Source organism: Erythrolamprus reginae, chromosome 1 (genome assembly GCF_031021105.1).
Source record: "Erythrolamprus reginae isolate rEryReg1 chromosome 1, rEryReg1.hap1, whole genome shotgun sequence".
Lineage (NCBI taxonomy): Eukaryota > Metazoa > Chordata > Lepidosauria > Squamata > Dipsadidae > Erythrolamprus > Erythrolamprus reginae.
The window spans coordinates 263,583,439-263,611,128 of NC_091950.1; the positions used below are offsets into that span (position 1 = coordinate 263,583,439).

The 27,690-nt window shown below is 37.2% G+C and overlaps 1 protein-coding gene across 5 annotated transcripts in view; it reads left to right on the forward strand.

Annotated features, from left to right (window-relative positions):
• Nucleotides 1-27,690, forward strand: part of SNTG2 (syntrophin gamma 2) — a 249,146-nt gene that overhangs the window by 192,451 nt on the left and 29,005 nt on the right. For 3 of the 5 annotated variants that reach the window (XM_070732927.1, XM_070732928.1, XM_070732931.1), the window contains 2 exons: nt 14,338-14,409; nt 22,422-22,661. In XM_070732927.1, coding sequence (XP_070589028.1) covers nt 14,338-14,409; nt 22,422-22,661 — 312 coding nt within the window. The remainder of the gene's footprint in view (nt 1-14,337; nt 14,410-22,421; nt 22,662-27,690) is intronic. The other 2 variants (XM_070732929.1, XM_070732930.1) reach the window with 1 other exon arrangement.

The following is a 27,690-nucleotide window of genomic DNA, read 5'->3' on the forward strand; positions in this document are numbered from 1 at the left end:
TACGGGGAGCGACAAATATTAGACCGCCTGCTATTCATCGATTCCCTTCTTGGGACCTCCCACTTGTACTTAAGGCCTTAACAGCTCCACCCTTCGAACCCTTGAGGACGGTATCAATGCGACTTTTGTCCATAAAAACGGCTTTTCTAGTTGCTATTACTTCGGCCAGAAGGGTGTCGGAGTTGTCAGCCCTATCAGTGAGACCTGACCTATGTCTGTTCCATCCAGATAGAGTGGTCCTTCGGTTGGACCCGTCATTCATCCCCAAGGTGAACTCAGGGTTCCATAGAGCGCAAGAAATAGTATTGCCTGATTTCTGTACACATGGCACACATCCATCTGTACTCAGATGGCATAAATTGGACGTGAGACGTGCGGTCAAAATTTATATTCGTAGAACACAGCATTCCCGATCATCGGAAGCATTGTTTGTCTCCTTCTCTTCACACGGCACGGGCACTAGGGTGTCCTCACAGACTATTAGTCGTTGGATAAGAGCCTGCATCTCTGAGGCCTATAAAGCATCAGGACAGGCGATCCCTCAGGGAATAACAGGACATTCGACTCGCAGTGCGGCAGTTTCTGCAGCCTGGTCAACACAAGCTTCGATCGAAGAGATTTGTACAGCAGCCACGTGGGCAGCTCCTTCTACCTTCATCAAGCATTACCGAATTGACACTTTCGCTTCTGCGGAAGCAGCTTTTGGTAGGAGGGTGTTGCAGAGGGTGTGTTCCACTTGAACGCCCTTGGGCCTAGTTTTCCCTCCCGTTTATTATGTCCTGGGTACATCCCACGTTGGACTCTCCTTGCAAGTGCATTGGAGAAGAACCGTTGAAACTTACCTGAACGGTCTTCTCGATGCACTGCAAGGAGAGTCCAAAACCCACCCATATTGGTGGACCAAGGGCTTTCTTTCTGCCATTGTTTAAGTTATTTGGCCGGGCTTGTTGCCTTCCAGTTGTTTAATAAAAAGTTATAGTTTACTGCTCCTTCGTTTTTTTATGACTGGGGGGCTAGGGGGCGTTGCCTGCATAATATTTAAATTAAAACTCAGTCCCTCCAATGAGACTGGAGAATTACCCACGTTGGACTCTCCTTGCAGTGCATCGAGAAGACCGTTCAGGTAAGTTTCAACGGTTCTTCTAGACCGCTACCTTTTTTTCTAGGCTTTTGATTATATTTTTTAAACTGTATCAGAGTTTTAACATTACGTCTGTTGATGACTGACTTGTTAGAATGCCTCAGGAACTCCCACAAATCAGGAATTCACTAGCATTTTTAGATTGGGTTTGATCTAAAATGTGACACTTTCCTAGTTGAAATAATTTTGAATTTGTCAGTAGGTAGAGAGATTAATGAATGTTCATCATGTTATTCAGGGATATACAGTATCTTATCAATCTAGTAATTAATAGTATGACATCAAAAATGATGGTTTTTGGCAGGAAAGGAAGCAGTGAGTTTAAAATTCCGATAAAATAAGACAGGTTGGATATTTTCCTTATCTCAGTATTTCTCAGATAAAAAAAGGAATTAGCTGAAGGCAATTGCGTGTATTTAAATTGTGAACATGTCGTTGAATTAAAGGGATCCAAGTTCACTTAAACCAATCATGAGGACTTCTAAGGCAAAGATACTGTCCTTGCTATCCTTTAGTGTCAAATAAGGAGTTTTGCTACAATGAAGGGAAATGAAACAGTCCAAAATCATTTTCTATATTTGATCTTAGGAACATCAAGAGTTTCTCTATCACATACCATCAGAGCTGAACTCAGATTGCCCACTGAGATGAACACAAAGGCGCACTGTTTTATTCTGTTTAATTACCGGGTCAGGTTAATTCAAATTGGAGATAGGCTTCCTCCGATTTGCTAACATGAGCAGATGGTTAAAAAAAAATCAACAAGTGTTAGTTGCGTAATTTTCTCCAAATGGACACTACCAAATGCCTCTAATGTGCAGGGGTTTCACTGTACCTATTGTTAATATATATTTTCAGTCAAAGTATATTAGATATTAAAGCACATATGGACAAGAAGTTATCTTGGTTGTGAAATCAATGAAATGGCTAGCTAAAATTAAATGTAATAGAAGAGAGTATTTGTAGCTCAGAACTGAACTGTGGGGGCCTTGGTGCTTTCTGAGCCTGATCATTTTCTTGAAGACATTTCATTACCCTGCTAAGTACCATCATTGGTACTACAAAGGAGAGGGGTTTGCTCTCTGTTTATATGCAAGTGGCTTGCCCTATCAATGTTAGTGGGGATGTTAGTGGGAGGTACCTTGATTAAAATGTTACTATTTGAAATAAGCAATACCCCAATCAAGGAATTTGGCAATGTGTTGCTTATTGCTTGATTGTTAATCACAAATCTTTGCTTATCTGTGATGATTGCTGGCAAGGAAGTGTTATGGACTTTAATTTTTTATTGTCCCTTTTGAATGGAATGTAAACGACATTTATCTCTATGTACCTGTTGATGGCTGATTTATCTGAATGCCAGCTTCCAAGAATTCTCTAGCATTTTTGGACTTAACTTGGTTTAAGGAGCTATCAAGTCATATAATCAAACATTAAACAAAAACCTAATCAAGGTACCACTGAGAACACTGCTAACCACACTGACAAGGCAAGTCCCTTTTATATAAACATAAAGCAAACCCCACTCCCTTCTAGTACTGATGATAGTGGGTAATGGATACCTGGGTATTGAAATATCTGCAAGATAAACAAGAGAGCACCAAGGACCTCATAAGAATTAAATCCCAATTTCAAGAAGGAAAGTACAGTATTTGTCCTTCCAATAAAGATCATATAATCTTTACTCATATCTAATTTGAGCAAATGTGTAAAATGATGCAAAAAGGCAGATTCCCAATCATCCCATTGCAAGATAGAGTCTGTATTTGCAGAACAGGTGAAATAGAACATCTGTTGCATTAGTCATTAGAATACTGGTTGTAAACTAAATATAGGGATGATTGTTCCTTGATGATATGAGGAATTGGAATGTTAAAAGTAAATTTAATTTCCTCTTAAAGGTATCAACTTGTTTATGATACAACAGATTGCTTTTTTGCAGTAAGTGCAGCCAAGTTAAAGGGAAAAGTGAATCTGCCCAACGTGGCAAATTATATAATTCCCATATGTTGTAAGAATTTGATTTGGAAAAAGTTGTTATTCTATTTAGTTTACTCTTTTAAAGAATTAATAATTAAGTCATAGGTTGAAATATTTTACACCTACATGTTAATGTGTATAATTTATTAGTTTTAGAACATTTAAGTCTGCGGAGAGGGGTGGCATACAAATCTAATTAATAATAATAATAATAATAATAATAATAATAATAATAATAATAATAATAATAATAATAATCTTCTGTTTTAAAATATGTGAATGTATTGTTATCCAGAAATTGGATAACAATTGGATTAATAAGTTTTAATGGCTATGTTATGAAAGGTTGTGTGCTAATAAAGTTTCATCAGTATCGATTGCATTGTAAGACGTTATATAAGTAGTCTGCTTCCTTTGCGGTATTGCAGTATGTTTTTGCTTGACTGAATAATGTTCTTATGCAGCTCCTCTTGTGTTGTTTTGGTATTGAAGCACTTGATTACCATGGGTTATTTTTCAATATATTTCAGTTTTGTTACCTGTCATTGTTACCTGCCATTGTTTCCTCAGATGATCATTATATCCAGGAAAAGTAGGTTCTTCTTGTCTTCTCTTATAAATTTTATTCCTATGAAGGAAAAAGCTTTCCCCACCCCATCCCAAAGAGGAAAACAGCTAGAAAGAAGTCACCAAAGAGTAGGCAGCTGTTGCTGGTACTCCAGACCCAGATCTAACTTGGAAGCAAGAATCCAAGGGTAGAAATAGGAAGCAATCTCTGCTCTAATCTGCACAAAGGTTACAGAAGCTTCAGCTACTGCTGTAGGTCAGGGATATCAAACTCAATTTCATTGAGGGCTGCATCAAGGTTGTGTTTGACTTCGGGTGGCTGGGGTGGGTGGGGGCAGCTCAATGTCACTTGTGTCGAGGACACTTGTAGTGGCAAAGTGCTAAGGCAGGACTTCCCTTACACCCTCCGTCACTCTCATTATAATCTCCTTTCTTCTTCCTTTCTCTCTTTCCTTATTTTTCCTTCCTTGCTCTCTTCCCATATTCCCTTCTTTTTCTTGTCTTTCCTCTTTCCCTTTCTCCTTTCCTGTCCCTTCTTGCATGCTCAAATGCTAAAGGGAAAACATTCCTCCTTTTATTTTGTTTTTCATTTGTTTTGATAGCCCTCTGCCAGTGAAAACTGAGTTGGTTAACCTGGCAGAGCTACTCGGCTCCGTTTTTGGCCACAATGGCTTTCTTTAGCCCCCTGCCAGCAAAAATGTGTGGCCCCTGACCTCTATTTTTGCTAGCAAAGGCACATTCGAGCTGGTTCTTTACTGTTTGCAAGTCGGCCCTGTGGCCCAGATCTAAGCATCCCATGGGCCTTGTTGGAGGTGATATTTCCACTTAGTCTTCCTTTGAGTATTTCTTTAATTATTCCAACTTATAAATTAGGGGATAAATCATCACAGTATTTTTTATTGATTTGATTGTTGTCAGAGGCACGTCAGATTACTCAACAAAAAACTAGCGTAACAACAATTTACAACTAATTTAGGTCATGTCCAAAATTACCTCTCAGTTAAGAATTAAAATAATAGTAACCAAAATAAGCACTCTTATTTAACCCCCTGACTAGCAACATTTACAACTTGACTCTAAACTCTCATATATTTATTCAGAACTAAGTCCCACATGAATCCAATAAAATGTTAATGTTAAGCTTGCAGTTTGGTATAAGCTTATCTATAAATGAAGCCATTGGAATTCAAGAGTGCTTCTATATAAGTGGGTCGCAGAATAGCATTCAAAGTGTTTTAGGAATGCAATTTTCACATTATTTTCTTTACACTTGATTCATGTTCTTACTGTGATGCAAATGTAATTAAAAATTCAGATGTGTGAAGTTGTAAATCTGTAATTTGCTCAGACTAAATTGGCAAAAGGAGTTTAAGCAATGAAGTTGGCTGATGATGAACAGCAACCTAATGTTTCCTACTTTGACATTTTTTTAGAACCAGTGGGGAAATTAAATTAATTCCTCTAGTTGCAGGTTTAACAATTCTAATGAGCTGCCTTTAAAAATCAATTTATATATTTATATCAGCTTTGAAAAAATATTAGTACTAATTTCAGATAGTGCTTTCTTCTACAGAGTGGCCCACTCTGGTCATTGCATGATTCACCTTGTACCTGCTTACAGACAAAGATTTAAAGCCACAAAACCAACAATTAAATCAATGAGGACTTGAACTGAAGAAGCAAAGTTAAAACTACAGGCTTGTTTTGACTGCACAGACTGGAATATTTTTGAAGATACCTCTGCAGACCTGAATGAACTCACAGATACTGTAACATCATATGTCAGTTTTGTGAAGACCTATGTATACCGACCAGGAAACTGTGAATATACAGTAACAATAAACCTTGGTTCACAGCTAAATGTAAGCAGCTACATTGTTCCAAAGAGGAAGCCTACAGAAAAGGTGATAGAATGCTGTACAATCAGGCCAGGAATGTATTAATAAGGAAGATCTGAGCAGCAAAAAGAAGCTACTCTGAAAAGCTAAGGAATCAGTTTTCAACAAATGAGCCAGCAAACATGTAGAAAACTCTTAAAAACATCACTGGTTATGGCAAATCTCCTTCCCAAATTGAAAGAAATCAGTAACTGTCAGTTGATTTGAATGTGTTCTGCTACAGGTCTGAAAGAAAACTACAACCACCTATCTCCATACCCTCCATCCCAGACACATCAACAACAGCCAAACCACTTACAACTGACCCCATCCCATTCGGTTCACAACCCCTGGTGATCACTGAAAAGGAAGGGCAAGATCTATTTCACAGACAGAAGCCAGACACGTAACTCCTTTTTGCTTAAAAGTCTGTGCTGACCAATTGGTCTCTATCTTCACTCAAATCTTCAACAAATTACTAGAGATATTCCATGTTCCTTCTTGCTTCAAATGTTCCACTATCATTCCAGTGCCGAAGAAGCCCTCTATCAAGGAACTGAATGACTACAGACCAGTTGCTCTAACATCTGTAGTTATGAAAACCTTTGAAAAGCTAGTGATGTCCCACTTAAAAATGGATCCACCATTAGAACCCCTGCAATTTGCACACCAAGCAAATAGATCGGCAGATGATGCTGTTAATACGGCTCTGCACTACATCCTACAACTTCTCGAAAGATTTATACAAGGATGATAGACTTTAGTTCAGCATTCAATACCTCTTTGTAGACTTTAGTTCAGCATTCAATACCATCATACCAGACATTCTTCTAATTAAATTAAATCAGCTAGCAGTACTTGAACACACCTGTAAGTGGGCCACAAGCTTCCTAACAGACAGGAAGCAACAGGTGAACCTAGGCAAAATTGCATCAGATACCTCTACAATTAGCACAGGGACCCCCCAAGGCTGTGTACCTTCACCACTTCTCTCTATATACCAATGTCTGCATCTCAAATGATCCATCTATTAAATTATTGAAGTTTGCAGATGATACAACAGTGATTGGACATATTCTAGAAACAGCATATAGACGGGAGGTTGAACAACTAACCTTGTGGTACAACCGGAACAATATGGAACTGAACACACTCAAAACCGTAGAAATGGTGGTAGACTTTAGGAGAAACCTCCCATTCTACCACCTCTTACAATACTAGATAACACAGTATCAACAGTACAGACTTTCAAATTTCTAGGTTCTATCATATCTCAAAACCTAAAATGTCATCAAAATAGCACAACAAAGAATATTATTTCTGTGCCAACTAAAGAAGCTCAAACTGCCCTAAGAGCTGCTGATACAGTTCTAAAGAGGAATTATTGAGTCTGCCATTTACACTTCTATAACTGTCTAGTTCGGTTCTGCAACCCAACAAGACAGACACAGACTTCAGAGGATAATTATGATTAAAATTATAATTATGATTATAATCAAAACTTCAAAACTTCAGAACTTCAAAAAAAAAACAATTACTGACAACCTGCCTTCCATTGAGGACTTGTATACTGCATGAGTCAAAAAGGGCTTTGAAAATATTTACTGTCGCCTCACATCCTGGACATAAATTGTTTCAACTCCTACCCTCAAAATGATGCTATAGACAAGACAACTTGACACAAGAACATTTTTCCCCTGAATGCCATCACTCTCTAAAAAAATAAATCTCTCACCACTGTCAAACTATTCACTAAGTCTGCATTACTATTACTATTAGTCTTGTCATCGTTCCTATCACCCATCTCCTCCCACTTATGACTGACTGTATCTTGTTCCTTGTATCCTTATGATGTATATTATTGTTGACTGTTTTCTGATTGCTTATTTGTACTCTATGACCTCATTATTCTTGACAAATGTATCTTTTCTTTTATGTACACTGAGAGCATATGAACCAAAGACAGATTCCTTGTGTGTCCAATCATACTTTGCCAATAAATAATTCTGTTCTGTTCTATTCTATTCTATTCTACAGCTGTAATGTAACCTTGCCTATGTTTTGAATTGTTCACCGATCAATCAACCTACTAAAATGGAGTCTCACTTGTATATTAATTATAAAAGCTCACAGTTTTGGGGATATCAGCTTCTGTTCTGCCTTTATAAGAAGTAAAAATTATGGTATTCCTTATAAATGGGACTAAACAGGACTCTATAGAATTAAACAACTTTTCAAGAATTAAATAGGTATAGTCTTTGCTATTATTTTGCAACCATGATTGCTCAAGAGACTAATTAGGGTTTGAAAATTAAGTTTTGTCTTGTTGCCAGCAAAAGTCTTTTATACTATAGACCTCTAGACTCTGTCTTGTTAAATAAAACAGTGAATTGAGATTGTTCTCAATAAGCTATTACCATGCAGTTCCCACTTCTAATTCATTTTAATTATGTTTACTTTTAGAAGATTTAAAATTTGATAGTAATAGAAAAACTCTGGGAGGTTTGTTTTATAGTCAAGGCTCACTGGTTTGCAAATAATACATTAACAAGACAAAGAATATCAAATTGAAATAAGGATATTAAGAATACCTTAAAAATTGTAAAATATTACAATTTGTAAATCATTTTGTAGAGCTGATATAAGGAAATTATTCATTTTCTTCTAGCTCTACCAGTGCTGTATGTCAGAAACACTGCCTTAAAAACCTTCAAACGACTCACTGAATGCTTCTAAGGCATTAATAAGAAACATCCTTGAAACTGAACACTTGATTCTGTGAATTAAAGGGATTTGGGGAAATCTGGTGGGCCAATCTGGAGTATTAATACTATTTGATAGAACACTCTATGAGGTAAAAGAAGAAAAAATAAACATGTTTTTAAAATTGGGATAATTTTGAAGTAAAAATTGAAAATTTTTATGGACTATAAGTTTTGGGGATTTTGAGGAAAAAGCTCAGGACTGAATAAACTTTACTAATACTGGCATTCTTGGTGTTTCTGGGCAATTAGGATACTGGAATCTTGGGGAAATATTGAGTAACTTTCAGCATATTAAATTATTATAAAATGTTTCAACAGAGGAAAACAGATGCTGTTCATAAAGTTTTTTGTACATATTTTGCTTACAGTTTTCCTTTAACAACCAACATGTGCTGTGACAGTATAATGACTGGATCAATACATTTTTTATACAGTGCTAACGGTAATAATACAATTACATATACATAGTTTTATCTTCCAAATTCTACCCAGAATATGTTCATTATAATTATATATTTCAATGTATCAAAATATATAATACTATTTTCCCAATTTGTACCCCCTTCCACTTTTGGGGGTTCTTCCATATTCATCTCTTTACTTTTAAACAGTACTATTCTCTCTCTCTCTCTCTGTCTGTCTCTCACTGTCTCTGTCTGTCTCTGTCTCTCTGTCTCTGTCTCTGTCTCTGTCTCTCTCTCTCTCTCTCTCTCTCTCTCTCTCTCTCTCTCTCTATATATATATATATATATATATATATATATATATATATATATATATATATATATATATATACACATACAGATACATACAGAATATAGTTGTCGGCTATAAATAAATTAACTGCCTTGAAATGGTCCTGGGTTGGGCCTAGAGGCAAAAAGGAGCTGTGACGTTCCGGAGACTAGGATGGTACCATTTCGGCCTTGTTCTGGCCTCATCAGCTAGCCACACCCTTCCTTACTGGGATTCGATCTGGCAGCTTCTGCCTTGTAAGGCAGAGAATTAACAGTTGAGCCACCGGGCCTGATCCCTCCAGCTCTGTACCAGGGTGATCCGACATTAAAACATACACACACACACACATATATATATATATGTTTGTGTGTCACATGTTTTTTTGCTGAATTTGAAAATTAAGGGAGACTAGGATAGATCTATTTCGGCCTTATTTTGGCCTCATCAGCTAGCCATACCCACTGGGACTTGAATATATATAATGATCTTGGTATATTCGGGTTTCTTCCCGTGTAGGATTTGGAAATTTCTGGCGACCTTTCGATGAGGTCCCACTCATCATCTTCAGGCTGGTGTTTCTGTCCTTGTTCTAGGGCGAACACAGTGAGACCTGAGCTGCCTTCCTTCTATAAATACTGGTGGCTGGGTGTGGTTTGACGGCTCAGCAATTGCCTGCTGTGTAGAAACTTCCTGGTGAGTCAGTGGGGTAACACGTGGGGTCGTTGATGTAGCTGAGGTATGCTGATTAGTTAATGGTTGTAGATTAGGCATGATATCCTGAGTAGTTGAAGCTTGCAGGCTACTTGATTGTTTTGCAGTGTGTGTTCTGAGTCTGATTTCAGTTTCTATGGCTGGATACCAGACTCAGAACACACATTTCAAAACAATCAAGTAGCCTGCAAGCTCCAACGACCCCAGGTGTTACCCCACTGACTCCCCCGGAAGTTTCTACACAGCAGGCAATTGCTGAGCCATCAAACCACACCCAGCCACCAGTATTTATAGAAGGAAGGCAGCTCAGGTCTCGCTGTGTTCACCCTAGAACAAGGACAGAAACACCAGCCTGACGTTGACGAGTGGGACCTCGTCGAAACGTCGCCAGAAATTTCCAAATCCTACACGGGAAGAAACCCGAATATACCAAGACCATCATACCTGTACCCGTGAAAATCTATGAAAACATACATACATACATACATACATACATACATACATGTTTTCGTAGATTTTTGCCTGTACATTTAACTAATCAGCATACCTCAGCTACATCAACGACCCCAATTGTTACCACACTGACTCACCAGGAAGTTTCTACACAGCAGGCAATTGCTGAGCCATCAAACCACACCCAGCCACCAGTATTTAGAGAAGGAATGCAGCTCAGGTCTCGCAGTGTTCGCCTGAGAACAAGGACAGAAACACCAGCCTGAAGATGATGAGTGAGACCTCGTCGAAACGTCACCAGAAATTTCCAAATCCTACACGGGAAGAAACCTGATGAAAAAATTACAGATGGGTGTTCTAAAGATCCAACAACTAGAGATTGGTGTTAAGCATATAAAATACTTACATTAAATAAGTGTGATGTAAGGAGACACAAGATCCCAAGGGAGAAAGATGAAAGATTTACCAAAAAGTCACTAAGACTTCAAATTCTAAAAAAGACAAGAGTTGATGGATAGATATAGAATAATTCTTAATATGGTGGCTATTTTATTTTAGAAAGTAGAAATTTGGAAGATATATAATGTATAATACAATATATCATAACTACAATATACACACAATGATTAGAAGTTAAAATTTTATGATTATGTATGTTTAAATAGTATTATTATCATTAGTATTGTATATAAAGTCTATTGACCCAGACAACACACTATTCACTAAGCACTTATGGATGTTAAAGAAGAAACTATTAATACATTTTTTTAAAAAAAAAACAAAACACTGAAATTATTTGCATTTAGACACATAAACTATAATTCTGAAATCAGAAATGCGAATGATTGTTTTAGTGATTATGCATACTTACTTGGAAATTTCATTGCATTCAGGAGAGCTCATTCTCTAGTGTTTCAGATTTGGAGATTTACATTTTCTTAGTTTCTTGTTGACTAGAAATACGTAAATATACAAAGGCACACGCACAAACATTATTGCATAGTGCCTTGTGTAGAATTCTGTAGGTTGGAAAAGCATGATAGTTCTCAGGAAAAAATAATTGCCTATACTGTCAATTTCCTTTTTAGTTTTTTTCTTCTTCACTTTATTATGAGTATTTTCTCATTTCAGAGCTTATAAAACATTACTGGTGTAAACGTTGACCATACATAACTAATACAAATTTCACTATTTCATTCATTTGCTGTAGTACTTTTTTTTACAATACTTAGAATATGCTTTAGCCTTGATCATCTTTAAATGAGTGTGCAAATAAAAATGATTCCAAATGCAGTAGGTGACATATTCTTTAAAACTTTTATCATGTTAAGCCTAGAGATAAAGAAAGAAATTTATATGACAACTCCAACTCTGTTATAATTCACTATAGCAAAAACAGATCAACTTGAAGGAATGCTTTTATTGGAATGACAAAACCTGAACTGCAGCATCACACTGCAATCTCTTTAGGGTCATACGTGCTGCATTGGAATACATATATAAAAGACTTGTTTTCAATACTGCAAACTCAGTGTGCCACTGTGACCCATACTCAACCCGTCCCCCACCCAATGCCCCTAAATTGAAGACATTCCATTATTTTTCCCAAAACTAGATTATGGAAAACATTTTGGTTTCAATTATTTGATAGTGGTTCATTCTGTATCTTTTTAGAAATCTAATAATAGCAGTACTAGAGCAAAAAAACTAATTAACTTTCAGCTGTTGTAACCACAATGGAAGAAATTGAACACTGAATTATGATCTGTATAAATATGACCACTTGGAGTTTTAGGTATTATCAGAAACATAGCACATATTCAGCAAAAATTCAGGGTTAATGGAATGAAGCTAATATAAAAGTATGACACATGATTTGAGGTGGAACTGGAAATCTCTATGGCAATTAAAAGAAGGTAACTTTTGATCATTGCCTTGATTGATCAACATGTTGACCATACATAACTAAGAAGGTAACTTTTGTTCAATGCCTTGATTGATCAACATGTTTAACATACTATGAGCATATGGAGGGTATTCTCAAATATATTTCTATAGTTATATAGTTATATAGCATATGCTGAATCTTGTCCTCTCTATTGCTGTTTTTCCAGAAAATAATCTGTGGATCCATAATGCTATCCCGGTGTTAAAGCAAACACAGCTAGTTTAGTTTAGGAGCTTCTACTTTATTTATTTATTTGTTTGTTTTGTCAAGTACGTATTGGTGGTATACAGCGATATAATAATATTTATACACATGATACTAATAAAAGAGAAACAGTAGGATAGGACGGAAGGCACTCTGGTGCACTTATGCACGCCCCTTACTGACCTCTTGGCAACTCAAACAGTTTCACAAAAGAAAAATGGGATATGTGTGTAAATAATATATAAGGCCCAGATTTTCCACATCTCTATATTTGTGTTCTTCACATATAAAGATGGGATTCAATTAGTAATACAGTGGTACCTCGAGATACGAGTTTAATTCGTTCCGGACCTGGGCTCTTAAGTCGAGCAGCTCTTATCTCGAACGACTTTTCCCCATAGGAATTAATGTAAATAATTTTAATTGGTTCCAGCCCTCAAAAAACTCACAAAGTTAGTCTAAATTATGCAGAAAGACATGTTTTTAATGAAGAAATGTACATGTACATATAAATGAATAATGAAGTTTCTTTCACTTAACTTGTAAACTTTCTTAAACTTTTAAATTTACATATGTTCAACTTCTCTGCCACCCAATCCTGTAGGACAGAGGTCCCCAACCCTTTTTGCACCAGGGACCGGCTTTAAGCGATCAAGAGAGGAATGGGTGAATGAATGGACGGAGGGTGGGAAGGAAGGAAGGAAAGAGGAAAGGGACAGGAACAGAGGAAGGAAGCAAGGAAACTTATGAAAGGGGAGAGTAAGAGAGGAATGAGTGAAGGGAGGGAGGGAGGGAAGAAGGTGGGAAGGAGAAAGAAAAGAAGAAATAGAGGAAGGGAAGGTAAAAGAGAGAAAGAAAAAGAGCAAGAAAGAAAGAAAGAAAGAAAGAAAGAAAGGGGGAAGGGACAGGAACAGAGGAAGGAAGCAAGGAAACTTATGAAAGGGGAGAGTAAGAGAGGAATGAGTGAAGGGAGGGAGGGAGGGAAGAAGGTGGGAAGGAGAAAGAAAAGAAGAAATAGAGGAAGGGAAGGTAAAAGAGAGAAAGAAAAAGAGCAAGAAAGAAAGCTGCAAGCCCCCCCCCCCGAGCCCCCCAGGCCGGCTGCAACCTTTTAAAACACGCGCGCCGCTTCGCAGCTGTCTCCTGAAGCCGAACGCGGAAGTTAGCGTTTGGCTTCAGGAGACAGCTCCTTGGCGCTTGTATCTCGAATTTGGGCTTGTAAGTAGAACAAAAATATCTCTCCCCTCCCAGCTCTTATCTCGAGTTGCTCTTAAGTAGAGCAGCTCTTATGTCGGGGTTCCACTGTACCTCAGGATAAATAACATGTTTGGAATTATATATCAACATTCCTTACTTTAAAAAAAAACGTTTCGAAAGGTTGTTTTTAATTTAATTTAATTTAATTTATAGATTATAGATGCATAGATTAATTTTTTTTAAACAAAATGAACAAAGTGAAAGAAAAAGAATAATTACACAGATTTTTTTTGTAAAACCTGTATTACAGTCAAAGACCATCAATATAATAAAGACAGAACATCCAAGAACCGTTTCAGATTCTTAGAATATAGTTTAATATAGTTTCAGTGAGTGTACAAAGAGAATATTAAGATTGTACAGATAGTGCTCAGTTTATATTGATGCAAAAATAATCATAAAAAACAAAACATGAAGAATTTAAACCTCCAGCTAAGTGCCAAAATCTCCACTATTTGTCATTTAAAAAGAAAAAAAGAAAAACTATTAAAAGTTTACAAACACTAGTTTTTAATGTCTTATCCACCACTTGTTGAAAGAACTTAGCGCACAACCTTCAGTTAACTAATGTATAAAAATGTAAAAATTAATATTTTTTTTCAAAGAAATGGAAAAAGCTATATAATACCAGGAATTTTTTTTTTTGGTTAAGCAAAAATAAGTATGAAACTGTAATAACGTATTCTTTTGGCTGTACAGGTAAGCACATTGGACTGGGTACGTGCTGAAAAAACCTATAACCTCTGTGAGGTTCTATTTAAAATTCACAAGGTAGGTAAGTTATGAATAACAAAATATTCTATATAGATTATGTTAATTATTTACTGAATAAAACCTAGTCAGAATAAATTTAGCCAATATCGTTATTAAATTATTGTGGTTTGACATTTTCCTTTTCTATTGCTTTCATCTGGTAGTTTTGCCCTCAGCGTTCTAGAAAAAAAATTCATGCAAAATTTCTCACTGTTGATGGTATTTCCAGGGAAAAAAAGGTGTCATGTAGACTGAAGAAGTGACAACAATTGCCGATCAGAATAAACAAGATAGATTTACCAGTAAAAAGGCAGAACTTTTTCTGAATTGCCTCATTAGTAACTCATGTGAAAATATTGATGATTTAATCATCGCATAATCTATGAATTTCTTTGGGTTTTACGTTCCATGGTCATATCTGCTTTTTATTTTAATTTCGATACTTCTTTTGTTTAAATCATGCATATATGTTACGATTAAAAACAAACCTAGAGTAGGAATCTTTTTGCCACAGGACTTAAATGTAAAAACGCCATGCTGATCAGGAATGGGGAAAAATTAGGAATGTGTAAAATGTTTCAGGTCTGAAATGCTTTAAGTGCATAATTCTCCGTTTTGATTTCAAAACTGCTATTTCTGATCTCACTGAAAGTGAAAACTAATGAAAATAGTATTTTAAGCTCAAAACACTTTAAAACAAAGTTTAAACATTTCTGGAAAGTTCATATCAGGATTCTTATGATAAAGTCAGAACAGCTTTTAAAATTGGAATACAGCGTTTTGAACTGGAAAATTTCAAATAAAGTGTTATGTACAGCATTAAACTGATAGAAAATTCACATTGAAGCAACAAATTTATGCAACAATTGCAAACTTAGTTTCCAAAAGCTTTTCATCGAGTGTTATTAGGAAAACTCCAGGAAAAAAAGGAGGAAAATCAATGATTATTTTATTCTTCTTTAGATGGATGTAACTTAATAATATTACAATTGTTACCTAGCTTGCACAACAGATTTTTAAAATAAATTACCTAAGATTTTAAAACAGTTAATATCAACAATACATTGACTCCTCCATTCTGGGTTTTTTTCTGGGTTTATTTAACCACGGAATATTCAATTCAATTCAATTTATTAGATTTGTATGCCGCCCCTCTCCGAAGACTCGGGGCGGCTCACAACAATCATAAAAACAATATTCCAGAGAAAACAAATCTAATATTAAAAAGCACATAAAACCCTATTATATTTTAAAAAGCAAACAACATATACATACGCAAACATAAATATAAAAAAGCCTGGGGGAAGGTGTCTCAACTCCCCCATGCCTGGTGGTATAGATGGGTCTTGAGCAATTTACGAAAGACAAGGAGTGTGGGGGAAGTTCTAATCTCTGGGGGGAGTTGATTCCAGAGGGCTGGGGCCGCCACAGAGAAGGCTCTTCCCCTGGGGCCCGCCAAACAACATTGTTTGGTCGACGGGACCTGGAGAAGGCCAACTCTGTGGAACCTTATCGGTCGCTGGGATTTGTGCGGTAGCAGGCGGTTCTGGAGGTACTCTGGTCCAATGCCATGCAGGGCTTTAAAGGTCATAACCAACACTTTGAATTGTGACCAGAAACTGATCGGCAGCCAATGCAGGCCACGGAGTGTTGCAGAAACGTGGGCGAATCTAAGAAGCCCCACGATGGCTCTCGCGGCCCGTTCTGCACCATCTGAAGTTTCCGAACACTTTTCAAAGGTAGCCCCATGTAGAGAGTGTTGCAGTAATCGAACCTCGAGGTGATGAGGGCATGAGCGACTGTGAGCAGTGACTCCCTGTCCAAATAGGGCCGCAACTGGTGCACCAGGCGGACCTGGGCAATATGATGAAAACCTATTGGAAACTTTAAAAAATACAAACATTTTGTAACCCATTTGTTGACCTTTTAGATTTTAGATTTATAAAGGGGGAAATGAAAGATTAATCTTTATACTTGGAGTATTAGCAATTCCTCTTCTAAGCTGCTTCCTCATGAATGCTCCAGAGTCCATTAGTAGATCAGTGGACCTCTTTAAAAATATACATAATTTTCTGTATTGTTTCATGCTTCCTGACTGCTTACTTATTTTGGCAAACTTAATTTTAATAACAACACAGTAAAAGCAAATTCTAATACTGGATGTTATTTTGGTGAGTGAAGAAAAAATGGAAATAAATTGCTCAGGATTCAGTACTTTGTGTTTTTGACATTTTAATAAATGAATACTGAATTTGTCAGTCTTCATGAATACATTAACTGAAATACAAAAGCGTCAGTGTGCAACTCTAGCCTCTGTTCTGTTAACATTTCAGTATAAATGATAATGAAGGAAACTTAGAGCAAATCAATTAAGTTGGGGTAAATGTGGTTTTCAAGAAAGATTAAGGTTTCCCCATTACAAATTCAAAAATCCCATTTACTCTTTTAAACTGTTTTCTGTTCTGACTGAGAACAGAAAACTGACTGAGAAGCTGATGTGTCCTCCAAAGATCAACATTTGATTGAATTCCTGGGGGACCAGGGGTGGGCTACTGCCCGGATGGGTGGGAACGCAGTGGGCTAGCAAAAATGGAGCTCCACCCCAGAGCACCCAATTTGCCCTGAAAGATGTTGAAAGAAAATGCAGGGCATCCTGCATAAGCCATGCCCACAGTGTGGTAGTAAAAATTTGGTAGCCCTTCACTATTGGGGACTCTGAATATCTCCAACTAACCCCTCACCACCACCCTGGCCATCCCTTGCAGGCAATTGTAGAGGCTCTCTAGTTGTGGAATTTCTCATTGGCAGTTCAACAATATATAGTATGGTCTCCCATTTCTCTACCAGTCATGAATTCGCAGTGCACTAAATCTCTGAGAATCTGTCCTCTCTATAATTCTCCTGCTATTGACTGCTGGAGGTGAAGGGTCCTTCAAGTATTGGTTGACTCCTGGTGTCTTCATGAACACATTGAAAGAGCTTTCCAGGCAATGGTACAAAAATTGTTTGAATGGCTTTTTTCTGATATTTTATTTTCACTTCTTAGTCTAGCTGACATCCCTATTAGTCCTTGAATCCAGCTATTAGTAGTTTCTAATTCAGCCAGATAATACCACCTATTCTACTAAATCAACTGATGTATTTTTCTTTATTGAATTGGCATATCCCCGAGTCTTCAGAGAGGGGCGGCATACAATTCTAATAAATTGAATGGAATTGAATTGAATTGTTATTAATACCTTCACATTTAACTTAATTTAATTTATTCGACTTCTATGCTGCCCAATCCCGTAGGACTCAGAGCGACTTACAACAATAAAAACAATACAATGATACAGTAATAAAAAGAAGTTGAACAACCACAATGTATAAAACCCCAAGACCCTAACAAACCCAATTATACCCCCCCAAAAAACCCCAGTCTAACAAATGTCCATACCAATAAATATAATTCAGACGTTAAAATTCACGCCCCCCAGGTCTGTCGATAAAGCCAGGTTTTAACAGCTTTTCAAAAAGCTAGTAAAGTGGGAGCAGTGCAAACATGTGGGGGGAGGTGCTGGTTCCATAGAGCAGGGGCGGCAACAGAAAAGGTCCATGGCTAATGGTTTTCCCTTTGCCCCATGACTCTCTCCCAAAATAATAATTTGAAGCCCTGCCATGTACAAAGTAGAACGTATTCTGATCCTTACTATTTAATATCATACAGTATGTAGTATTTCGTATTTATTCAGGGGTCAGTACATCTGCAGAATAGACAACACTGCAAACATATCTTTCCAAACATATTATTATTATTATTATTATTATTATTATTATTATTATTATTATTATTATTATTATTATTATTTAGATTTGTATGCCGCCCTCTCCCGAGATTCGGAGTAGCTCACAACAAAACACAGTAGAAATCTAATGATTAAAAAACAATTTTAAACCCTTAATATAAAAACAATCATAAAAAAAAACCATACATAAAATGGAACGGCCCGAGGGAATCAATTTCCCCATGCCTGATGGCAGAGGTGGGTTTTTAGGAGTTTGCGAAAGGCAAGAAGGTTGGGGGAAGTCCTGATCTCCGTGGGGAGTTGATTCCAGATGGTCAGGGCCACCACAGAGAAGGCTCTTCCCCTGGGTCCCGCCAGACAACATTGTTTCGTTGATGGGACCCGGAGAAGGCCAACTCTGTGGGGCCTAACCGGTCGCTGGGATTCGTATGGCGGTCCCGGAGATATTCTGGTCAGATGCCATGAAGGGCTTTATAGGTCATAACCAATACTTTGAATTGTGGCCGGAAACTGATCGGCAACCAATGCAGACTGCGGAGTGTTGGTGTGACATGGGAAAATCTGGGAAAGCCCATGATTGCTCTCGCAGCTGCATTCTGCATGATCTGAAGTTTCCAAACACTCTTCAAAGGTAGCCCCATGTAGAGAGCATTACAGTAGTCGAACCTCGAGGTGATGAGGGCATGAGTGACTGTGAGTAGTGAGTCCCGGTCCAGGTAGGGCCGCAACTGGTGCACCGGGTGAACCTGGGCAAACACCCCCCTCGCCACAGCCAAAAGATGGTTCTCTAATGTTAGCTGGGAATCAAGGAGGACGCCCAAGTTGCAGACCCTCTCTGAGGGGGTCACTAATTTCCCCCCCAGGGTGATGGACGGACAGATGGAATTGCCCTTGGGAGGCAAAACCCACAGCCACTCCCTCTTATCAGGGTTGAGTTTGAGTCTGTTCCAGTCACAGATTATCTTGAGGCAGAAATTATGGCCTAGGCCACCTAAATTTTGCTGATTCTATTAATTTGAGTGGCCCCAATGTAGTCAGTTGTGAGGAATGCTGGAAACATTCATTATTAGCAATATTTCCAGACTAACAGATTCTTTACTGTATCATTATTTTACGAGTGTCTTAAAACCAATGAATAGTAAAAGTTGATTTAAGTCTAAATGAACATGCATAGATCTCTGCTACTGGAGTTTGCTTCTCATTCTCATATATTGTTAAGCTTCATTCTGACAATCTTTATCATTAAAGGTCATTAAAATTGGTCAACTTGAAATATTTATTTCATTTCTATTTATAATTTTTCATAAATCCCTCTTTTTCATCATTCCTAAGGCTTTGGCATATCAATATCATATATTTTTACATATCAATGGTGGGTTGCTACCAGTTTGGACCAGTTCACACGAACCAGTGGTGGAAATTTGGCTCCATTTGCCAAACTCGCAGCAATGGCCAGCTAGGCATGCCCCCAAACCTGTTCCCCAGTCGCTGCTGCTTGAAAACGGCTGGCAATAAATCTTCTGCCCATGTGCAAAGGCTTCTGTACATACGCAGAGGGTCAGTACTCAGATATAACACAAGCACACACTTCCTAACTGGTAGGGAATGTAAGAAAAACCCATCTGTGACTCGTATGCTTCATGAAACAGGACTTGGAAGTAGGAACAAATCTCTTTTCTATCCTGTTTCCAAAAGCAGAGCACTTTAAAACGGAAAAAAGTAGAAATACTGGAAATATGGTTTAAAATAATTTGGAAGTTGATTTGTTTTAGAAATCAAACCTAGTGTTTCAAGTTGGATAAGGTCCTGTCATAACAAGTGAAAAGTGCCAAGTGTGAGTTCATTTTCAAAATCATTTCACATCTACAAGTACATAAACTACATCTAATTTTTAAAAATGTAGGACTGGGATGTAGAAAATGAACAATTTCTCCTCCAACTTGGCAAGCACCTTCCTTAACTTTTTCTCAGTGCCAAATCACAGACTATCAAAATCTGAGCTGGTGAAATGTGGATTGAACAATATTAGCCCAAAGAGAGGCATACACTCTCTTTTTAAAAAATGACTTTTATTTATTTAGAAGTGGCATGTTATATATCAGCATTGAACAACACTTCTCTCTGTCAGTATATGCTTATACTGATACCAAGATGAACTGAATCTGGTTTATTTCTTATTGATATGTAATACTTAGGCTTTTTCAATTAAGTAGAATTACTTCCACTGACTAACAGTTTTTATTTAATAGTAAATTTTCCGAACAATTCTACTGTATGTTACCTGATTATGAACATGTTTAAACAAAGTAATCTGTATTAGTAATTACAACTCATAATTAAGACCTTGGCTTGCTTGATTTACATGATTTATGTGGGTGGTTTCCTAAAAATGATACTTTTTATTAAAATCAATCAACATAAAGATATTGTTTACTCCAAAGAACAGTGTTAATGCAGACACACATGAGTGTAAATATACAGTACTTTCCATGTTATTAATTGTCTTGCTATTTGTCATTTTAGCATCATAAATTAGATGTTCATTCTAATTAAGCAGTATTTATTACATCTGAATTAGCAGCATGTTACTATTCACCCCAATTTAGAAATGAGCTACAGATTTGCTTGTCTTATTTAGCATTCCTTCCATCACATCTGTGCTCCATTAATTTCAATTGGACAGTGAAGTTCTATGAAATGTATCTTTGCTTAGATTAAAACCAACTGCTTTATAGTCATAGTGGTGGTAATAGTAAGCTATTTTGCACTCATTCGGGAATATTTTAAGATTGCCTTCTATGCAGCTTAAAAAAGTGGTAGTAGTCTGAAAGGAAAAACTTCATCAAGGCTATAAAAGCATACTCTAGACTTATTTTCTACAAGATATTCAGAATTTTTTTTGGCTGGTTGCTACTCAGTTTTCCTTATGCTCTGACTGCTGCTTTTGAGCTAAGCAGAAAATGCTCCGGCAAGGAAGTCTTTTCTGTTTAGTAGTATATCTCAGATATGTGTAGATTTAATGTGGCCCTTGGACTAAAGTTTTCCTTTTCCACTTTAAATGAATAAAGTAAATCTCCTGGATCAAGATCATATTGTTGCATCAGGATTAATATATTGTTTCATTTTCCAGTAAAGATTTAAATTCATACTTTTCCCAATCTGCAATTTCAGTATAGTGGTATCTTTACCTAAGAACACCTCTACTTACAAACTTTTCTAGATAAGAACTGGGTGTTCAATATTTTTTTGCCTCTTCTCAAGATCCATTTTCCACTTACAAACCCGAGCCTCTGAAAGTGTAACTGGAAAAGGCAGGGAGAAGCCTCTGTGGGGCCTCTCTAGGAATCTGCTGGGAGCAAACAGGGGCGGAAAAGGCAGGGAGAAGCCTCCATGGGTCCTCTCTAGGAACTCCTGGGAGGAAACAGGGCCAGAAAATGTGGGGAGAAGCCTCCATGGGGAGGCTTTCTAGGAATTTCCTGGGGGAAAACAGGGCCTCCACCCTGTCTGTGATTTCCCCAACTGCACACATTATTTGCTTTTACGTTGATTCCTATGTGAAAAATTGCTTCTTCTTACAAACTTTTCTACTTAATAACCTGATCACGGAACGAATTAAGTTTGTAAGTAGAGGTAACACTGTATTGTGGGCAGAAAATGAAAGTGAGTCAAAACCCACTAACCAAATATATTTACTATAAATTTATCATTTGGAGACATGTGCATAAGGCTCTCAACCTGTCTGCTGTTGAAATGAGAACTACCTAGAAGGATGTCTGAAGAGTCCATTGGATTCTTTTCTTCACCCTTCATCTTCCTCTGCATGAAATATTACAAGAGTAGGAATTTGTTTATTAATCTGATGTTTTTCAGTCTACTCAACATATGACTTTCTGATGCTTGCTATTTCCTAACAAGTAGGGCAAATCAAATGAATGAATGCTACCAGGATCAGGAAATGTTCTCTTTTAGCAGACCTCTAGGCCCTTCAGATGTTAATGGACGGTGTTTTACTATGAATCATTTACCATGTGATTGGTAAATAGATAGGTAGACTCAGAATGATTACTGAAAATTTCTGCTTTGGGGGGGAAAAAATGAAAGGCTGTGGAACAAGAGACCCATTATAGTTTCCCAATTTAACAATGTGAAATATCAGCATGATTCTGATGCAAAAAAAAAAGCTGACATTCAAACGTTCATGACTTATTTCTACAGGATCAAATTATTCTCATTCTACTTTAGATGAAATATCTTCAAACATATATCTTTCAGCTCTGGCTCAATAATGACTGTTGGCTACAAGCAAATTTGTATTTGGGTATTCACCAAGATTACGAGCTTGAAGACCAGAGGCCATATTGTTTCAGTGTTGTGGTTGGACATGGCAAGAGTCATTACTTCAATGTGGAACAAGGAAGTGAGCTGGCAATATGGGAGAAATCATTTCAAAGGGCAATCTTTTTGGAAGTTCAGAGAACAGGGGTAAGTAAGAAAACAATACATGTATAATAATATATGAATAATATATGAATAAATGTATAATATATTTTGTGTATGTTCCATATTTAAATTTTGCATGAGTCCTGCCTACATGTGTGCATGTATGGGAGAGAAATACATACACATTTAGACAGGGGTGGGATTGTTCAAACTGAGTGTTTAATAAGCTAGTGGCTGCAATACATCAGAGAAAAAGTCAATTCAGAGAGTACTAAGGTCAGCGGAGAAGAATGTTTGTTTGATTGATTGATTGATTGATTGATTGATTGATTGACTGATTGAATCGACTTCTATGCTGCCCAAGCTTGCTTTCTGTTATTCAGGATACTGCTTATAAGCGCTATGTGCTTAGAGCTCAAAGCACTCAAACCACACACCTACTTTATGGTCTCTTTCTGTTGCTCTGCTCTGGGAGGAGGTTTCGAAGTATGCATTGCAGGATTACCAGATTCTGCAATAGCTTTGTTCCCTATGCCATCTGTCTGGTAAACTCTCCAAGTTTTGTTTTTCTCGCCATGTTCACGTATCCATCATATACTGTATTTTTCGCTCAGTAAGACATACCTGACCTAAGACACTCTTAGTTTTAGAGGAAGAAAACAAGAAGAAAAAAATTCAGGTGGAGCCTGAGAGGACCACAGATAGGTGTCCTCTCATGTGCCAATTCTGCCTATTGACTCCTGCACTGCAGAAAAGAAACAGAAGAAGCAGGCAATGACAAAGACAGAAGAGGCGGGGTTTAGCACTTTAAAAGGACCCTGCCGCCACAGTCTGGCTGCTATTCACCAAAGATGCACAGACATTTCCATCCACTTTTGTGGAGAGAAAGTGCATCTTATGAAGTGAAAAATATGGTAATATATGTAGGTATGTGCATAATTTTATTTATATATTTTATCATGTTTATGTAGTCTATATTGGAGGTGGCAACCCTTTGAGGGCTGTATGCAACTAAATTTAATTTTAGTATATGCCAATTAGTGTACATTCAAAGTCATAATAATGTTATTCTAAGTCTAAAAAATGTTGTGATATCATGTGACCATCTTCAAACTCTTCATAGAGGAAAGTACTGGTATCACAATTGCAGTATATTATAAAATTTCATATTGACAAATGAATTATCCAATAGATGTCCTTCTGTTGAATAATTGAAGTTTTTCAATTATTTTCCCTTTCCCCTAACGTCTTCTAAAGATTATCAAAGAAACTGCCTTTTCTTCAAACAGATGTTGCTTTATGCAGAGGAATGGGTGTGCCTTCCAAATGTTTTTGGAAAACTATTTGCAACTAGACAGATAAAAGATAACATTAAAATATAAATACTAAGAACATAAATAAAACAATACTGAGAGTCAATTTCGTGTAGCGGTTAAAGTATCAGGCTAGAAACCAGGTGCCATAAATTTCAATTTCCCTTATGAAGAATTTGTAGTTTCACCTTAGACAGCGAAGTCAGCTGGAGGACCTTGGGCCAATCATTCTCTCTCAACTCCAGAAAGCCAGCAAGGGCAAACCACCTTCAAAATCTTGCCTAGAAAACTGTAGGGACTAATCCAGGCAGTCACTAGGAATCAATGCTGACTCAATGGACACATACATACAGTATACACACAGAGATACAAATAAGTAAAATAAAAACTTGACTCAGAGAACAATGTACTTCGGTGTTCTTTTTCTGACAAATTGCTTTAGAAAAGGATATACAGTGATACCTCATCTTACGAACTTAATTGGTTCCGGGACGAGGTTTGTAAGGTGAAAATAGGAATCAATGGAATCAATGGAAAAGTGATTAATGCTTCAAGCCCAAAGCTCACCTCTTTTGCCAGCCGAAGCGCCCATTTTTGCGCTGCTGGGATTCTCCTGAGGCTCCCCTCCATGGGAAACCCCACCTCCAGACTTCCATGTTTTTGTGATGCTGCAGGGGAATCACAGCAGGGGAATCACAGCAGCGCAAAAATGGGTGCTTCGCTGGCAACGCAAGTCCGGACGAGGGGAGCTTCAGCAAAATTGCAGCATCGCAAACACATGGAAGTCCTCAAAACCCCACCTCTGAACTTCTGTGTTTTTGTGATGCTGGGATTTCGCTGAGGCTCCCCTTGCTGGGAAACCCCACCTCTGGACTTCCGTTGCCAGTGAAGCGCCTGTTTTTGTGCTGCTGGGATTCCCCTGCGGCATCGCAAAAACATGGAAGTCCAGAGGTGGTGTTTCTCATGGAGGGGAGCCTCAGGGCAATCCCAGCAGTGCAAAAACTGGTGCTTCACGGGCAACAGAAGTCCGGAGGCAGAGCATCACAGTGGTGGCGGCTTGGGTTTGTAAGGTGAAAATAATTTGGAAGAAGAGGCGAAAAAATCTTAAACCCCGGGTTTGTATGTCAAAAGGTTTGTATGACAAGGGGTTTGTAAGACGAGGTATCACTGTACAGTGGTACTTCTACTTAAAAATGCCTCTACTTAAGAACTTTTCTAGATAAGAACCAGGCATTCAAGATTTTTTTTGTCTCTACTTAAGAACCATTTTCTACTTAAGAACTTGAGCCTGGAAAAAATTTCCCAGGAAATTTGAGAGCGGCACGAAGGCCTGGCCAGTTTCCTGCCATTCCCCCTGGGTTTCTCTTTTTGGCGCAGTGTATGGGAGGCAGCCTCGTGCCAGGTGTATGGGAGGCACATGCTCCTCCTTGACTCCTCAGAGTCCCTCTTCTTTTTTTTTAAAGCCTTAAAGTTTTGGATTTTTTTGATTCCCCTCACCTCACCTTCTTCCTTCAGCAGTGACTCTCCCCCTCCTCCTCCTCTTCTTCCTCCTCCTCCCACCCAAATTCCAAGCTTTTATTACTTTCCTAATGAGTTTGCACGCATTATTTGCTTTTACATTGATTCCTATGGAAAAATTTGCTTCTACTTAAGAACCGGGTCACGGAACGAATTAAGTTCTTAAGTAGAGGTACCACTGTATTTCTGTAAAAACATTCTTTTATAAAACTCAGCTTTTTGATGGAGAACTAATTTTGAAATTCATTAATGAAGCCTAATATTAACTGACTTTATGTGTCAGTTAAAATATTAGAATATTATTCCACAGATTTACTGCACCTCAGTCTGGCATTCTTCATAAGGGAAATTGAAATTTATGGCACTTTCTCAATCTGAATTCCCATAGAAAGTGATAAATCTATCGATAGTAATCTTGATTAATGTATTTTTTTCCTAACTTCATTGTCACCTTGCTGCAATTGTTTGAGAATACTGTTATTGTTCTCACTTTCATGACTTTTACAGTTAATCTCTGTAAATAAAAACAGTTGTGTTGTGTACACACTCATAGAAACATAGTCTTAAATATTTCTGAAACATTATTGATAAGTTCTGAAGAAAAAAGAATATCATTACTATTTTTTTTCAATTTTCAATTCTGTTATGGTAGGACACAGAGGTAGCCAATTGTTTAGACTTCATTTTGAATTTTTGACCACCTAGCAAGTCCCCACCAAGGATCTAGGATAGGAAGATGTTGTTTAATAATATTTAAGACATTAGATATATTCTGTTCCAAAATATCCTTTTGCAACTGTTTGATGGTGATTTTATCAATGGTGATGTTATTCAAGTTGTGCTCCATATATTTTCAATTTGTATGCCGCTCCGAGTCTACGGAGAGGGGCAGCATACAAATCTAATAAATAAATAAATAGATTTTGGGATTGCACCCAAGGCACCTAATAGTATTGGTACTATATTTGCTTTATCTTGCCACAGTCATCCTATTTGCAGATCTTTTTATTTTGTGATTTTTAAAATTCTTTCTCTTCTCTTCTGCTGTGTCCAGGTTTTGCAGTGTTCACTATTAACCTATCTTTAATTATTAAACATTTTTCTCAGTTTTCAACTTTAATATTATTAGCCAAAAGATCCAAAGAGCAAATTATAGATATATTTAAACTCTGGCCTGTGATAAAACAGTTCAACAGATAAAATGTAGGGATAAATATTACATAAAACATTTATTAGTAAAGACCCTTGTTTAATCCCTGCTGTTCTGTTCACATTTACTATGTACTTGTAACTATTCTGGGTCTATTTGACCCTGATTAAAAAATTGTTGATTTTAGCTATTGTAACTGTGTGTTTTTAAATACCTATTGCATTAGTATACTATATGTGAACATACTTGATCATAAACAAATGAAAAATGAAATTAAAAATTAATTTTTATTTATTTATTTTGCTCAGAAAAGCGCCCCCCCCCCCCCCCGGGCTGTTTACAATTATGTTTGCTTTATATATAGACTAGGCTGGTTCCAAATTAGATCTTTGTTTTTAGTACAATGAATTTCTTGCATAAAACTAGTTGTCTAGGTATCATGTACTTTTCTGTGTACTTCATCTCATTTTTGAACAGGGTACATATTGTAAAGTCATTTTGGATTACTGTGCCATGAAGTAAGCCATTGCACATATCATATCATCACATATCACATCACATATGATCACATATTCCATATCACATCATCCATGCAATCAATATATCACTGATATGATATATTGATTGCATGGATGAGCATTGAGTACAGATTTGAACAGGGTCTGTTTCAGGGCCCCATCACACACATACAGACGCAACCTGTGATTGTTATGCAAGTAGAATATGAAGAAGTAATTTCAAGTTTCAGATATGCAGGGAATTTTTTTTCAGGGTCTCAAATTTCATTTCAGGTCAAATAGACCTGAACAGAACAGCAGGGTTTTAAAATCCATTGTAAAATTGATAACACAAGAAAATCTGATCTACAGGCTCAGAGTCAATACTATTACAGGCACGAAATCTGGGACACATGAGAATTTTTTGAAATCTACTATATAACATATTTGACAGCAATTCAAAAGCTGTTGTATAGTTTTTAAATGTAAACTGGTGCAGTATATAGGGAGCAGAAAAGCATAATTGAAATTGCTTCTAAAGGTGAAGGCTGTACATGGACCTTGGTGTTTCCCATTAACTCCTGCACTGAGTT